This window comes from Amaranthus tricolor, chromosome 8 (assembly GCF_026212465.1).
Source record: "Amaranthus tricolor cultivar Red isolate AtriRed21 chromosome 8, ASM2621246v1, whole genome shotgun sequence".
Lineage (NCBI taxonomy): Eukaryota > Viridiplantae > Streptophyta > Magnoliopsida > Caryophyllales > Amaranthaceae > Amaranthus > Amaranthus tricolor.
Window position 1 is genome coordinate 24,560,786 of NC_080054.1, and position 15,207 is coordinate 24,575,992.

General features: G+C 35.0%; 1 protein-coding gene across 3 annotated transcripts; it reads left to right on the plus strand.

Annotated features, from left to right (window-relative positions):
• The first annotated feature begins 880 nt into the window (after positions 1–880).
• Positions 881–6,430, plus strand: LOC130821427 (uncharacterized). Of its 3 annotated transcripts, none has more exons than XM_057687191.1 (7): positions 1,148–1,287; positions 2,976–3,036; positions 3,305–3,390; positions 3,490–3,612; positions 3,723–4,520; positions 5,133–5,346; positions 5,453–6,430. In XM_057687191.1, exons 3-7 carry the CDS (start codon positions 3,331–3,333, stop codon positions 6,034–6,036), a joined length of 1,779 nt encoding a protein of 592 aa, XP_057543174.1. In that variant the 5' UTR covers positions 1,148–1,287; positions 2,976–3,036; positions 3,305–3,330; the 3' UTR covers positions 6,037–6,430. The 3 variants fall into 3 exon arrangements, with proteins under 3 accessions (XP_057543173.1, XP_057543174.1, XP_057543175.1); XM_057687192.1 differs by having other exon boundaries at positions 2,976–3,024; XM_057687190.1 differs by lacking the exon at positions 2,976–3,036 and having other exon boundaries at positions 881–1,287.
• The last annotated feature ends 8,777 nt before the right edge of the window (positions 6,431–15,207 follow it).

The following is a 15,207-nucleotide window of genomic DNA, read 5'->3' on the forward strand; positions in this document are numbered from 1 at the left end:
TGATTATTTAATTGATCATTTTATATATAATTTTATCACTTTCAAAATTGAATTGATCGCGTTATCGTTGAAATCGAAGAGTTCAAAATAATTAATCTATTTAAGGTTATGAACTTGTAAGAAGCATTTAATTGTTGAAATTAATCGCTTTTCGGTCAAAATTGAAATCTTTTATTGATTTTTTTTATAACTTTTAATTAATCATTTTTTTTTCTTGAAAGATAAATAATCGCTTTATATATGAATAAGATTAAAAAATGACAGATTAAAGTGATAATCCAAAATTAAAAATAAACCTTAATGATAGAAACAAAGATAACATCAAATTAAACATCATAATCTATTTTTCATATCAAATATTCAATTTCTTTATTTAGTAATACCTTTATTTCCCAATTCACTTATATACTATTAATATATTATTATAGATCATAGATGTACTCCTATTATAGTGACTTTCTATTTGTTTTCAAAATAAATGAGGTATTTATTTTATTGGTAAATATTTACAGTCCTTAGGCTGTACATAAAAATCAATAAATTTTTTTTATTATTAATAATTTTAAATTTTTAAGGGAATCTAATCTAGAAATTGAAAAATAATAAATATTTTATATAGCCACTTTAACTTTAAGAAAATAATAAATATTAAAATAATTAAATATTTATGTTTTCAAGGCAAAAATATTATAAAATTACATAAATTAAATATAATATTCTTTCATATATTCCTTAAGATTAAGAAATAAGAAAAGAGTAAATTCCATTAAACTTCAATTTTTAGGCGGTTGATGCGCAATTTCTTACGCAGCTTCGTGCGTGTCATCGTTGTGCAACCTTAAATCTGAACCGTCAGATTCCTTTCATCTATCCCCACTCCCAATCTGCAAACCCTAATTTCCCATTTCAAACCAAAATAAAACGCTCCCAATCGGCCACCCCTTCTATTTTCTTACCTCCTTCCCCATTTATTCAATTTTCAGAATTCTCTATACTCTCTCTATAGTCCCTCCTTAATTCCCTAAGCTTCTGGATTCTTCTTAAGAAAAAAAATGGAAAAAGAGGTGGTGTATGTAGGTTGGGAAGAGGTGTATGTGTGTACCGAGAAAGGAAGAAGAGAGATTCACTATTTGTTGAAAAGAATTGATGGAGGTTCTGATCTTGCTGTTGTTGCTAAGGAGAAGACTTTGCGTCATTTTACTTACCGTTTTTTGCTTGATTTTTCTTCGTTTGATAAGCCTAAGTCAAAGCAGGAGGTTATTCATTGGTTGAACTCCTTCATTCCAGGTATTTTTCATTATTTGATTCTTTTATTTTGCTTTTTGGGTGGGTTTGAGCTTAATTTGATTTGATTTCTTCCCTCTTGTGTGGTGTGGGGGTTCAATTCATACGATGTGAATTTGAGTCTTCTGATGTGCTTAATGGGAATTTCAGATCTGGATATTTGAGAAAATTTTCATTATTTTCAATACAGTTTTAAAATTGCTATTGGTTTTTGGTTTGGTGAATTTTACCATATCTACCTTTTCAAAATATATGGGGATAAGGAGTATTTGAATGTTTTGGGATACGAATTTCTTGTAGAAATTTTTTTTTGATTTAAATTTGATTCGAAAGGATCTATGATTTCAGATCTGTTAAGCTCCATTTCTTATGTATATGTAATTTTTAATATTTTCTGAGTATATTTTGTTATATTTTTGGGTATCAACTAATAAGGTCTTAAGCTAATTAATGGTTTTTGTGGAGTTTGTTTGCTAGATTTGAATTCTAACCTTGGCCTGAAAAGGTATAAGCATTATTTTTTAGAGGAATTATATCTTTTTAGACAAATTTTAAAGGAAAACGATTTTTTTTTCTATGGAGAATCTGCAAAACTCGTGTTTTTATTTTCTGTTGAAAAGTTTGCTTGTACTTTAATATTGATTTAGCCTCACGGGATGGAAACTCCAATTTTTCTTGCTATTGTTTCTTCTCTGTTATTGGTTTTATCATTTTCCAAAAGTTCAAAACTTTAATTGATAGAGTTAGAGCTGTGATATTTTTGTTATCATATGTGGTTGTTTCTGAACTTGACCTTTAATCTTTAGAAAATTTTATCTCTTTTAACACCCTGTTTATTGTTATTTATTGGTATTTAATGGTGGTAATAACAATGGTTGTTATATTTTGATGAGATGTGCTAATACAGCACTTGTCCTCGAAACATTTTTCTTCACAAATTTTCATTACTTTTGATTTGGGGTAGGCTAGAGAATTCCCGTTAGGTTGAATATTGAGCCTCTATCATAACATTGAAAAGGAAAGCTCTCAACTACTAACCCCTCTCATTACCATCTATATAATATCGCCCTCTCAAGTGATAATAGGTGAAAATAAATTTCATGGAGAAAATACATAAACGTTTTTTTTTGTGTGTTTATGAAGATCTCATTACTCATTTTTGGTGATATCTTATTTAATAAATGGTTATTTTGTGTTGTTTTGATCATTGTTCTAGCTTGTAAGAAAATATAGAACTTTGTTTTTCTATTGAAGCATTTAATTTTTGAGTATGCTATTTGAACAAAGTAAATCCTGTCCTGTATATTCAATTTCAGGGTGATGGTTGTGTGCTGATGGTGGTAGCTATTGGTTGTTAGCTTTGTGCCTTTTGCTTTAATTTAATGATTTGATTCTTTTCTTGTGAACTTTGGCTGTGTTAGTTGTATAAAGATTATGATACCTAAACTTTTTTTAAATAAGTCTTGTTTAGAATTCTTGCTTTGACTTGGGTTTTGTCATGTTTTGAAATTTGGCGTTTCATCTAATTTGATAAATTAATGGATCCCTTGGTCAATAACGTTTTTATGCGAAATCTGGTTAATAGTGCTTGTTTTTTTTGCCACTGATTTTTGAAAGTTAAAATAGGCTTTCATAGTTTTTATACACATTCCTTGGCACTTAACGATGGCTGATCGTGATCTGGGCTGCAGGATTTAAGAGCTGGTTGAGAGCATTGGCATCTTCATGCCCTCATCTTATGTAGGTTACGATGTAAATGTTCTCTCTTATGTAACCTTTTTATGTAATTTCAAATTCAATTGTCTGCATCTAATAAAAATTTCTGATAAATTTAACTATTTTGTAATTGATATAGCCTCTTAGTTTTTGGCTAAAGCTTTTTGTTGGTTGAGTGTTCCACTTATCCCCTCTTTGGGATTGTGTAGCTTTGTTTGTTGTGTGATTTTCATCTATGTTTTTATATGTGCATGATGAGTTATAACGTTTATGCTGATTGTTTTTTCTTTATGTTTGGGCACAGAGTCACCTGTCCCTGCCTTGCAGCAGATGAATGGTTGTTCTACATATGGAAATGAAAAGCATGAGCCAGATGTGGAGACAATGAAGGTACTTGTCATTACCTTATAGTTGATTTTTGATGTGCATTTCTGCAAATTTTTTGTCCCTCTGGCTTATATTCTTCTTTTTCAAAATTTCTTGTTCTAGACTGCTCAACTGAGGAAGCTAGGTAACCACACAAAAGAATTCCTTTGGCTAGGTTCCCAATGGACGTGCAAAAAGAGACGGAAACACTATCAAGCGTTTTCTCGTAATGGAATTAAAATCTCGGTAAGACCTGTTTAGCTGATATGTGGGGATAACTATTTAGAATCTGTTCATTTTTTAGAAGAATTTGATGTGGTTGGAATGAGCTTACATATTTACTTGTCCTTCTGCAGGTGAATCAGTTTGTTCATGTTTTGGCTGAGGAGAACAAGAGACTTGTGGCTTACTTGGATGATATGTATGAAGATACCAAAGGAAGAAAGTTGGTTGTGGTACGCTGGTTTCATAAAGTTGATGAGGTTGGTATTGATTTGCCTCATAATTATAATGAGAGAGAAATTTTCTTTTCTCTTTGTCTTCAAGATCTCAGCGTTGAATGCATTGATGGACTGGCTACTGTTTTGAGTCCAAGCCATTATGCTAAGTTTGTGTCTGAAGCTGCGAATACTCTGTTGCAACCATATGTGTGTTGCCAACAATATGACAACGATGGTGCCACGGCTTTGGACATAACTCAAGTGAGAGGATATTGGAAACAGGATGTTGTCAAATACATGTTTTCTATTCCTTCAGCTAGGACAACGGAGAAGGCATGTCTACGTGATGCATCCCGGAAAAAGGAAGTTGTCGACTGTTTCTTTGAGAATAAACCAAGAAAGAGATTGCGATTATCAAGAGAACGCAAAGTTAATGTGCCATGTGCTACAGTAAGACCTGCCTTGGATGATGTTGATGCGATCCGTCAAACCAAACCTCACCTTGTATCTGGCCCTGACTCTATATGTAAAAAGGACAATATAGAGAGTTTAGCTCAACACATGAATGTGGGTTCAATGGTTGAAGTTCTATCTCAGGATAGTGGATTGAGGGGCTGCTGGTTTAGAGCAACTATCATCAAGAAGCACAAAAGTAAAGTCAAGCTACTTTATTGTGACATCAAAGATGCAGAGAATGAAGAAAAGAATCTCGAGGTATACATTTGTATTTCTTTTTGAAATTTGTGTTGAGATTAATGTTACTTAAAAATGAATTTGATTCCATACGAGAATAAAATGAGAGCTGTGAAACGTTTATTTGGTGTTTCGGAAACATAATTTGATCTAATAAAAGCAGAAGAGAGCAATGTTACTAATTATGATTAAAATTGTTGTAATACAAAAGTGTGAACATGGAGTAATATGATTCGATAATATGGATGCAAAGAATTAAGTTAAAAATCTCAAGGTGTATATTCATGTTTCTTTCAAAAACTTGTGTTTAGATGATTCCCTTTGAGAACATAAGAAAATGAACAAGATCTTTTGCTTGTGAGAAGAGTGAAAAATGTTTTGGAATGTGTTTTGTCCTTTCTGACTTGCTACATTAATATTGAAATTTTATTTATGTGACTTATTTTGACTTATGAATCTTCAGATTTTCACTCAAAACAAAGCTAAAAATTGTCCTCTTCACATCTGATGAACATATCTTGAACATTCTTTTTGATGGAAAAACCCTTTACTGGCTCATTTCTGATGACATGGCTTATTATTTTGGTTTTATGAGAATGCTAAGGTAATAGATGTCTTCCTTTTGCTCTTCAGGAATGGGTCTTAGCGTCGAGAATTGCTGTTCAGGATGAGATGGGCGTTCGACTTAATGGTAGGACAACGATTAGGCCTTCCGGTGCACACAATGCCAAAGTATCGGCAGTCATCAGTGTTAGTACTATAGTGGATGCATGGTGGCATGATGGTTGGTGGGAGGGTATAGTTATTGAAAAAGAATCTTGTGGGAAGCTCCAAGTTTATTTTCCAGGTATAATTTTTTTGGTAAAATCTCTGAAATAAGTTCCTTTTTCTCCTCTCTTTCCTATGAAATTGTCTGAAATGTTTATACCTTTTGCGTTCTTGCTCAATTTTAGGTGAAAAGCTTGTAGCTGGCTTTACACACGCTGATCTGAGACGTTCCCATGAATGGGTTGGTGGAACTTGGAAAGAATTGAGCGAAAGGCAAGATATTGTATCCATTTTATCCGACCTTGTGAAAGAGGGACGAAGCGGAAAGCATGGCAGTGATAAGTGTCTGAAAGATCATGTTTCCAGTGAGCAGCATCTTGAATGTGACGAGGGGAAAGACCTTTTGTTTGATACTCGAGTTTTATCTAGTAACCCGATTGTAATTCCGGTATCTAGGAATTCACATTCAACGGGTGCTGTAATTGATCTTTTGAATGACAATGTGCTTACACAGTTGAAGTGGGAATCAACATGTAAAAGAAGGCGTAAATGTGTTGTTCGGAAGCTGCAGCAACATAGAAGCTACGGGATCAACTTTGAAAGGGAGGATTCTCCTGAGAACCATCAGGAGTACTTAATTTCTTCTACTGCCAAAATTGGTAAAGAGAATCGTATGTCTGTTAAAGTGGACCATGATAAGTGCAAGTATGCATCCGATTCTCTTTTCAGCCCGCCGGTAGTACCAAGATCATTGGTTATGTCTCGATGATTTCGTGCGAAGCATGGAAATCATCGATCAGGCTTTTAGATCATAACCTTTTTCTTAAATGTTCGTTCTTCATTGACACAAGTGTTAGAGAAGAAGAAGCCTTGTTATCCCACAAGTTGCGGCAAATCCCAAATGTGGCAGAAAGCTTTTTTAACAGTTGGGCATCGGTTTTGAGTAAGATTTAGAACAAATTTAATTTAGGTAGGATGCTAGTTTTTACTCTTTTTTTTCCCGTGATTCTCTGATGTGGGCTTTATTCTCTGAAGGCTGTTGTATTATGGGTGGCTTGCAAGTTCTGTATAAATATGTAGGAATAAAAGATCACATTGTTTCTTGTATCAGTTTTTCTCCTTTGAAGTGATAAATTTGTGCATTTGATTGATTTGTCTTGTAATTTGGTTTTTTTTTTCTTGTTCCTTCATATGCTAATAAAATTTATTGTCGTGTCGATTATTCCGACTGATATTAGAGGATTTAGTCTATTCTAGCTATTCTAAGCTCTTGCTTTAGAGTCTCAGATGTATAACGCAGGTGCAACAAAAGAGATGCTGCTGTCGAGCGAGAAAGGGACTATTAGAGAAGCTGCTGTCGAGCGAGAAACGGACTATTGAAGACCGGAGTTTAGACTCTTGTTCGTAAGTTTGTGCCTTTGGCTCGTGCGACTGGGTCGCAACTTCCTTTTCATGTATGAGAATTGTATGCTGCACTTTGAGAATTCTTTTCAAGTATTCTTCCTCGGCAATGGTTTTAAGCAGTGCCCTGGACTGGAAGTTTGGTAGTATTTTGATAGGCAAGATGTGGCTATGTTAGTCATCCTTATATTTAGCAAAATTTATAGTGAATTATAAAATTATTTGCTAATTTTACTACTATGTTAATTTTTATTCATTGTGAATTTTGAGCATGTTCGACCGTATAAGACCTTGAAAAATTAGAAGCTTTAATTTTAAATTACGTAGTATATATTTATTATTTAGTGTCTAAAGACTCAATTATTAAAAAAAATATCGAAATTTTTGAAATTGCATAGGGCGTTTCAAAAGTCTTTTAATTTTTGCTCTGCTCCTATTGTGAATAATACCAACTTAGAAGTGGTATTTTCGAATAGTATTTTCAACATGTTAAAAAACCAAAGTAGGTTATGTGAACAAAAAATAATAAATTAGTTAATATTAATACATAAAAGTTGGTATTATTTTAGAAAATTAATTTTTTAATTTATTATTATTCATGATTAATTAAAAAAAATTGCTACTATTATTGAGAATTAACAAAATATTGTACTCCATCATTTATAATATTTTTTTCTTGTATTTAAACTTAGTATATACTACTGGGAGAACTTGGGTACCCTTGCCCTTATCAATCAAACCCATTGCCTTTATTTTACTCACTTAAAGAAATTGGAGTTAAAAATAAAACCTTTCCCCAAAATATTGCCAAAGGAAAAATTATTTTCCACTTTGCATGAAATGGAAAAGTATTTCCCACAATACTATCTACGTAGGATAGGTGTGAGAAAATTTTTTTTCTTTTTTTTTTTAATATAACCGCTACATCAATTAGCGGTTTTGTTTAGGAGTTTGTACTAAACCGCTAGATGAAATGACGATTTTTTATTAGTTTCATTTAAAAAAAAATAAAAAAAATTGAAGCTTGAGTAAACCGCCACTTGAGATGGCGGTTTTGTACCTGTACAAAACGTGACCAGTTTGCTGTTTTTCTCATTTGATTTCACTTCTTCTTTGCTTCTTTCTGCCGCTGCTCTCTTAAAAAAAAAAAATTTCTTCACTCTCATTTACTTCATATTTACAATTCTTCTCATTCAACTAAACTAATCAACTACATTCCCATCTTCTCCTTCTCTACTTGTTCATTTTCATCCTCATTTAAGGTATGAATAAAACCCTAATTTTTTTCAATTTGCAAATTGTTTTTTTGTTCATTAATGTTGTCATTTGAAGTTATAAATACATTGATTGTTTGTTACATTCTCTTGATTTCATAATTTAAGCTTACATTTTACACATTTGTAGTTGAATTTTATGATTTGGTTTGTATGCATATAAAGTGTTTAATGAAATGCTTCAATGAAAGTTTATTACTTTGTAGGGTTAGTTTAATGGTTATAAATTCATGGTATTTTTAGTTTTATATTTGAATTAAACCTTTTAATAAGTGTTCTAATACCTTAATATCACAAATTCTTATATTCACATTTACACTTCCCTTACTCACAATCAACAATAAAGTGTATGTGAAATCACATGAAAAACATGCTTGTGTTTGCAGAATATGGATCATTATCCCGTTATAGTGTATTGGGGTGAGGAAGTAAGTTATACTGGATCCGATGTGTATAATGAAGGATTAAATACAGTGATGTTTATCCATCGTCAGAATATTAATTTTGAGGTGTTTCATAGCAAAATCTGTGATGTAATTGGTTGTGATCGCAACTCTTTTATGTTAAAAATGGAGATGAAATATCCGGTGACTGGGAAAAATGTGTTAGTCCCGATTAAGAATGATGAAAGCATAAATGCTCTTACTTATGCGGCATCATAAGCCCCTGGAACGATAATGGAGGTTTATGTTGAATTGGTTGCAAATTTGGATAATGCGAGGAAGTCATGACTAGCATAGAACTTCCAGAATCAGTAACTAGTGTACGCCATGATACATTCACAGAAATGTTAAGTAACCCAAATTACGTTAATGAGTACTTTGATGAGTTTACCTCTCCAACTCATCAAAGAACACCTTTTCCACGAATCACTTGGGTAGGCGTAATGTGAACGAGGTTGACTGTTAGATCAGGAGGATGAGCATATTGATTCTGATTCAGAGGAGGATGATGACAGAAGAGAAGCTCTAGATGCAGCGACTAGAGATGGTGCTCCATCTCAAGATTGGCTTAGAATTGATGAGGTTGATCAAAGATTGATTGATGCATGGATGACCTGGAACGATGACAACTCCATGAATGAAAATGGAGACTTTAGGATAGGACAAGAGTTTAGCTCCTTAGACCACCTTAAGAAGAATGTTAAAGCATGGACGATTTCTAACAATAGAAACTTCCGTGTAATTAAGTCGGAGCCTTCAAAGTACGTTATCCAATGCACTAATGCGGAGGATATAGATTGTGAATGGAGGATGCGAGCTATTATGATCGCCACGGGATCATTTAAGATTGTGCGATATAAGGGTCATAGTCAAGATTGCTCAGTACATTACAGTGACTACCATCCCCTCCTTAGTTCTGAATTTGTTGTTGATCTTATCGTGGATATGATCAGCGTTAATCCAGCGTTCAAGGTGAAGTCAATCGTTAATTTTATAAAAAATAAATACGGATTTGTTATAACATATAAAAGAGCTTTGTTGGCCAAAAATAAGGCTATAAGAAAAGTATTTGGGAATTGGGATAAGTCCTTTGAGGAGCTTCCAAGGTACTTGCAGGCATTAATGCAATCTAATCCAGGAACAGTGGTGCAATGGAAAGTCCAACAGACAATGGATCCTACCAGAGTGATGTTTCAGAGAATTTTTTGGGCTTTTGGACTATCCATTAAGGGTTTTCCTCATTGTCGTCCCCTTATTTCCATAGATGGTACACATTTGTACGGAAAGTAAAGAGGCACACTTATGATTGCTATGGCGATAGATGCAAATTCTCAGTTGTTCCCACTTGCCTTTGCCTATAAGGAATTATGTTACTAAGAGGGACGGCTTATGTGTTATATCTGATCGTCACAAGGGAATTTTGCATGCAATGAATAGAGTTGGAAAAGGTTGGGAAGAGCCATTTGCATTCCATCGGTTTTGTAAACATCATCTAGCTTCGAACGTGCATAAGAAGTTCAAAAACATAGCAGTTAAAAACTTATTTGGAAAAGCTTCTGATCAGACAAAGATTCGGAAATGTAATTTCTACATGAATCGCCTTAAAGAGTTTAATGAGGACGCGTATAAGCACTTAGTGGATGGTTATATTCTTGAGCGCCAATGGACTTTGATTCATGATGGTGGGCATCGATATGGAGTGAAAACTACAAACATGTCTAAAGCGTTCAACGGCGTAATGACAGGTGCCAAGTGTCTCCCAATCACTTCATTGGTTAGGATGACATTCTTCCGGGTTAACGAATACTTTGCCACAAGGAGGGATTTAGGGAGAAACAGATTAGAGAATGGACATGTGTATGCCAAGAAACCAACTAATATGATTGATAAGAATGGTGAAAAAGCACGCGTTCATGATGTTAGGATATATGACACAGTACGTGGGATATTTGAGGTCACCACTGGTTGTGGCAGCAGGATAGCAGGAAAAGGTGAAAAATGCTACATGGTTAACCTCACAGCAACATCATGCTCCTGTCAGAAACCAACCATGTTCAAGTTACCGTGCTCACATGTTCTTGCAGTATGTCGAGCTTGTAACATTTCGTATAATGCTTTTGTGGACCCTTCGTTTCACAGTACAAAATACGTATCCACATATAAGAAGACCTTTATGCCTGTTCCAGACATGTTCACCTGTGATCCTTGGAATGGTCCTACAGTTGTTCCAGATCCCTCAACTAAGAGTGGAAAGGGTCGTCCGCGATCAACTCGTATACGAAACGAAATGGATGCACTGTCCACGCGTCCTTGTAACACATGTAGCATTTGTGGATTTAGTTGTCATAATAAGAAAACATGTCCTCAAAGGTAAACAAAGTATGTTTTTTTTAATATTTTGTAATCATGTTGAGTCTGATAATATTTTTGTGAATTTTATAACACTTATGTATGTAACAACGATAATGGCGATGCCGGGCCCAATTGATCCATCAGTGCTTACTCGTCAGCACTGATAATATTTTTGTGAATTTTAAACACTACCCAGTTGGTTACTCGTCAGCACTACCAGGCGAGTACGTTACATTGGGAGGTCGATGACATAGTATTAGAGGTAGTGGAATTAGCTGGTTTTAGTTACATTCACAGGTTGTTGGGCGGGGGTTTAGAGCTCGATCGAGCTCTTATCACTGCATTAGTGGAGAGGTGGAGGCCGGAGACTCATACCTTCCACCTCACGGTTGGTGTAACACCCCGATATTTTCTTCCCGATATATTTAATAATTCACTAGTAATATTTCTATATATAAATTTTATTTATTATTGGGCTTGGTCATGAGATTTGTAATCCTTTTTGGCAATTAGAATTATTTGGGCCCAAACCTTTCCTTAACCCATCTTTTATTTTCAAAAAAAAATAAATAAATAAATAAAAGAGAGACTTTTGGTGGAGCTTGTAACTCCCTTAGGTTAATGAAGGATCAAGGCATTAATCCCATATAATTAACCCTTCTTAATTCCTTAATCATTTTCATTTTAACATCCTTTCAAAATTTCTCCTAATTCACATTCCTAACTCCATTACACTTCATCATTTGGTGTTTTCCTTTACAATTGTAAGTGTAATTCTTAATCTATCTATGATTATTATATGTTTTATCTTATAATTCATATTTAATTTATGAATTTAAAATTTCATGTATGATTTTGAGATGTATTTTTCTATCTAAATTGATGAAGAATGTTTCTTTTTAGGGATTTAGATATGTTTATATGTGTGTGAAGGATTTGTTTGATGGATGATTGTAAAGTATATATATATATATATATATATATATATATATATATATATATATATATATATATATATATATATATATATATATATATATATATATATATATATATATATATATAATGGATGCTCATAGAAAAATGTAAGTGGTGTTAGATATTTATTTTATTGATTAATAGGAGGAATTTATAATGTTGCTAGAGAAATATATATAAATATATATATGTGAAGTGTGTGTGTGTACATTGTGTAAAAAGAATTATTTTTGAGGAATAAAAATTAATTTCATAGATGGTCATGAAAATTTTGTAAATATTGTCGTTTAGATTTAAATAGGAAATAAAGCATTGAAATTTATATTTTTGTGATAAAAAAAAATGAAATGACAAAATCCCGTAGGTTTGGAAAATGGTGAAAATAAAGTGTTTTTGGAACATTTTTGGCTTTGAAATTAGGTTAAAAATACTTATACTATGTTATAAATTATGGAAATTGGTACCCGAGGGTTTTGATGCCTTCCAGACGCAACGGTGAAGTCGAATTTTCAGTTTGACAGCTTTAAGTTGAGTTTCTGGACAGATTGTATAGGCTGTCCTGTTTTGTGTATTTGCCATGTTTTAGTATGTGATGGATGTTAAAGGTATGGATGTAATTGTATGTGTGTGTTATGGATGATTTGAGGAAAATGTGTATGTGTGCTTATTTCCCGAATACGATTGAACCTTGTAGGAAGTCGATTCGTGACCGGGAATTGATTAAGACGCTTGTGAGTTGGTTATCTTGCTTAAGGTATGTACACGCAGCGAAGTTCGCATTTAGACCGATGTATCATATAATAATGGTATACAAAAGTAAAGTAGGGATATATAGTATGAATAATGTTATCTTTTCGAATAAATAATTTTGATATATTGTTTTGATAAGCAGAGGTAGTATGACCTCACTAACCTTAAAGTGGACGTAGTATGACGTCAATTGGTGGAAATGAATTACTCGCGGTATATGGGGGCATTATGAGCCACCGCGGGGGTATGCATACTTAACCATAGGCACCGAAGTAAGGCGAGTGTCTATGGTAGAGACTTGCTTAGGGGTTAGCTCCCCCTAATGTATTGTCTCACTTATGGAGATTGGAGTGTACCGGCAGTATGGCTGGATAGTACAGCAGTATGGCTGACTAATCTTTACATGAAAATAATTATTCTTAATTAGCATGATCGAAGCGTACAGTTCTGTGAATTGTCAGCTATTAAATTAAAACTTACTCTTGTGTTATTATTTATTTGATATGCGACGATTGCTGACGTGTACTTTTGGTCTTAACGACCCTGCGATGATGTTGTTGCCTATCTGGGCAATGACTAGCAGTAAGTTAAGTTGCAGGTCTGGGGAGTGAGGATTGTCCCTTGAAGAAATAAATTACTAGGATTGAGAAGTCTTGATAAGAACTTCAAAATTAAGTTTAAAGAACATTTGGTTTTATGAGGCGATCATCGTTCTCAAGTTGTAATAAGTGGATTTAACTTTTCGTTCTTATCCGCTGCTAAGAATTTCTTATCAAGTAGTTCATAATAACGCTAATAGAACTCGATCCGCACGTTTTCCTTAACTTCAAACCCGTTTAAAACTGTTTTCTAACATCCCGGTTTGACTCGGATTATAGTTGTCTCGTTTTTAAAAGGTCATCTTCTCTTTTCGTACGACCCGAGTTATTCCGAGATGTTACAGTTGGCGAGGCAACGATCACGTTGCAAGATGTGGCAGTTATAATGGGACTACCCATTGAAGGACAAGCAGTGATAGGTCATGGAGAGGGAAATTGGCCATCATTAGTTCATGAGCTACTAGGGGTTTGGCCAGAAAACCCTCAAGACCCCACACAGCCGAAGATCATTACTAGATCGTTGTTGAAGTTGACTTGGCTCAAAGAGCATTTTAGCGCACTAGAGAATGACGCGGATGATATTACGGTGGATAGACATGTGCGAGCGTATATTTTGTACCTGTTTGGATGCATCTTGTTTCCAGACAAGAGCGGTGACTCGGTGCAGTTGATCTATCTCCCTCTACTAGGAGACTTGGAGCGGGTAGATGAGTATAGTTGGGGAAGTGCTACCCTAACGTATCTGTATCGTAAATTATGTCGAGCATCTCGTAAGGGTGCCAAGGGCATTGGAGGCTGCTTGATGTTGTTACAAATATGGTCGTGGGAGCATATTCATATAGGGAGGCCTATAATTCGGACGATTCGACCGGCTGGGCAACATGATCAAGAAGATGACGCGGAGGATTTTGAACCGGTGTTAGGTTCACAGCATCGTCGTGGGATGGATCCTTTAGCAGTAAGTTAGCAACACTCAATTCACTATTCAAATTCAAATTTTCACTATTTTATGATACATGAAAATATTAAACAAGTTCATTTGTTTGCAGCTGGCTTCGTGTATATCTTTCGAGGTCCCACTCCCCACATACTATCGTCTACTACAGAGACGCACTTGATCGACAACGGGACGAGCAGGTTATTAACATTTACTATTTGTATTAGTTATGAATAAATTGTATATATTACTAAGTATATTGATTTCTATTACAGATGACATGGCAGTCTTACACAACGGCTAAGATGGACGCTCTACCACACATATGTACATCGGGCCACGAGATTTGGAGATCGCGTTGTCCACTTATTTGCTTTGACATCGTAGAGCTACATCTCCCGGATTGTGTCATGCGTCAATTCGGTTTAGAGCAGGTTATTCCACATGCCTATGACTCCCAACCTCAACTACCTGCGATTGATCGGAGGACTGGGGACAAGAACTACGTCGTACGACATAAATCGCAGGTAGATGCATGGAATGACCGAGCATCTCGATTGGTTCGAGGAGATAACCACACCGGTCATAGCTCTGGTACGTACATGAATTGGTACATGCGTATCTCCATATTACGCCTAACGAACACCACATTTGCGCAGCCAGGATCACATTAACATCCGACATCTACGTTACTGGTACGTCTTCTTTTAACACTCATAACATATAGTAATACTTTTATGTGATTCTTTTAACAATATAATGATAACATACAGGCTGAGCGCATCCGATCGGTGCTCATACAATGCAATGACACGATTCACAGGGCCGCTACATCACCAGTTGATGTGGGGTATCGGCTATGTTCTCAGACCCTTGGCTCCATTAACACGTCATTGACCGATACATTGAGTCAGGCGGGGTATGAGTACCTCATTCCGACTCCACCCATCATTGGCGAGGTAAATGACACATTCAACACTCCTTCTCCACGGAGTTCAGCCCACCGAGGTAGCTCTTCTAGAGGATCAAGTACTCGGTCCACAAGAGGTCGCGAGCGTTCATCTACTCGAGGTCGGTCTTCCAGATCCCTATCGACATCCGGCGCTATGTCGCCATTCGTTCCTCCAGCTTCCATGACAACTCCTCCTCCACAGCCATCGCCTCTGCAAAAATTCATCACATATCAAAAATTCATTGTAGAGATAC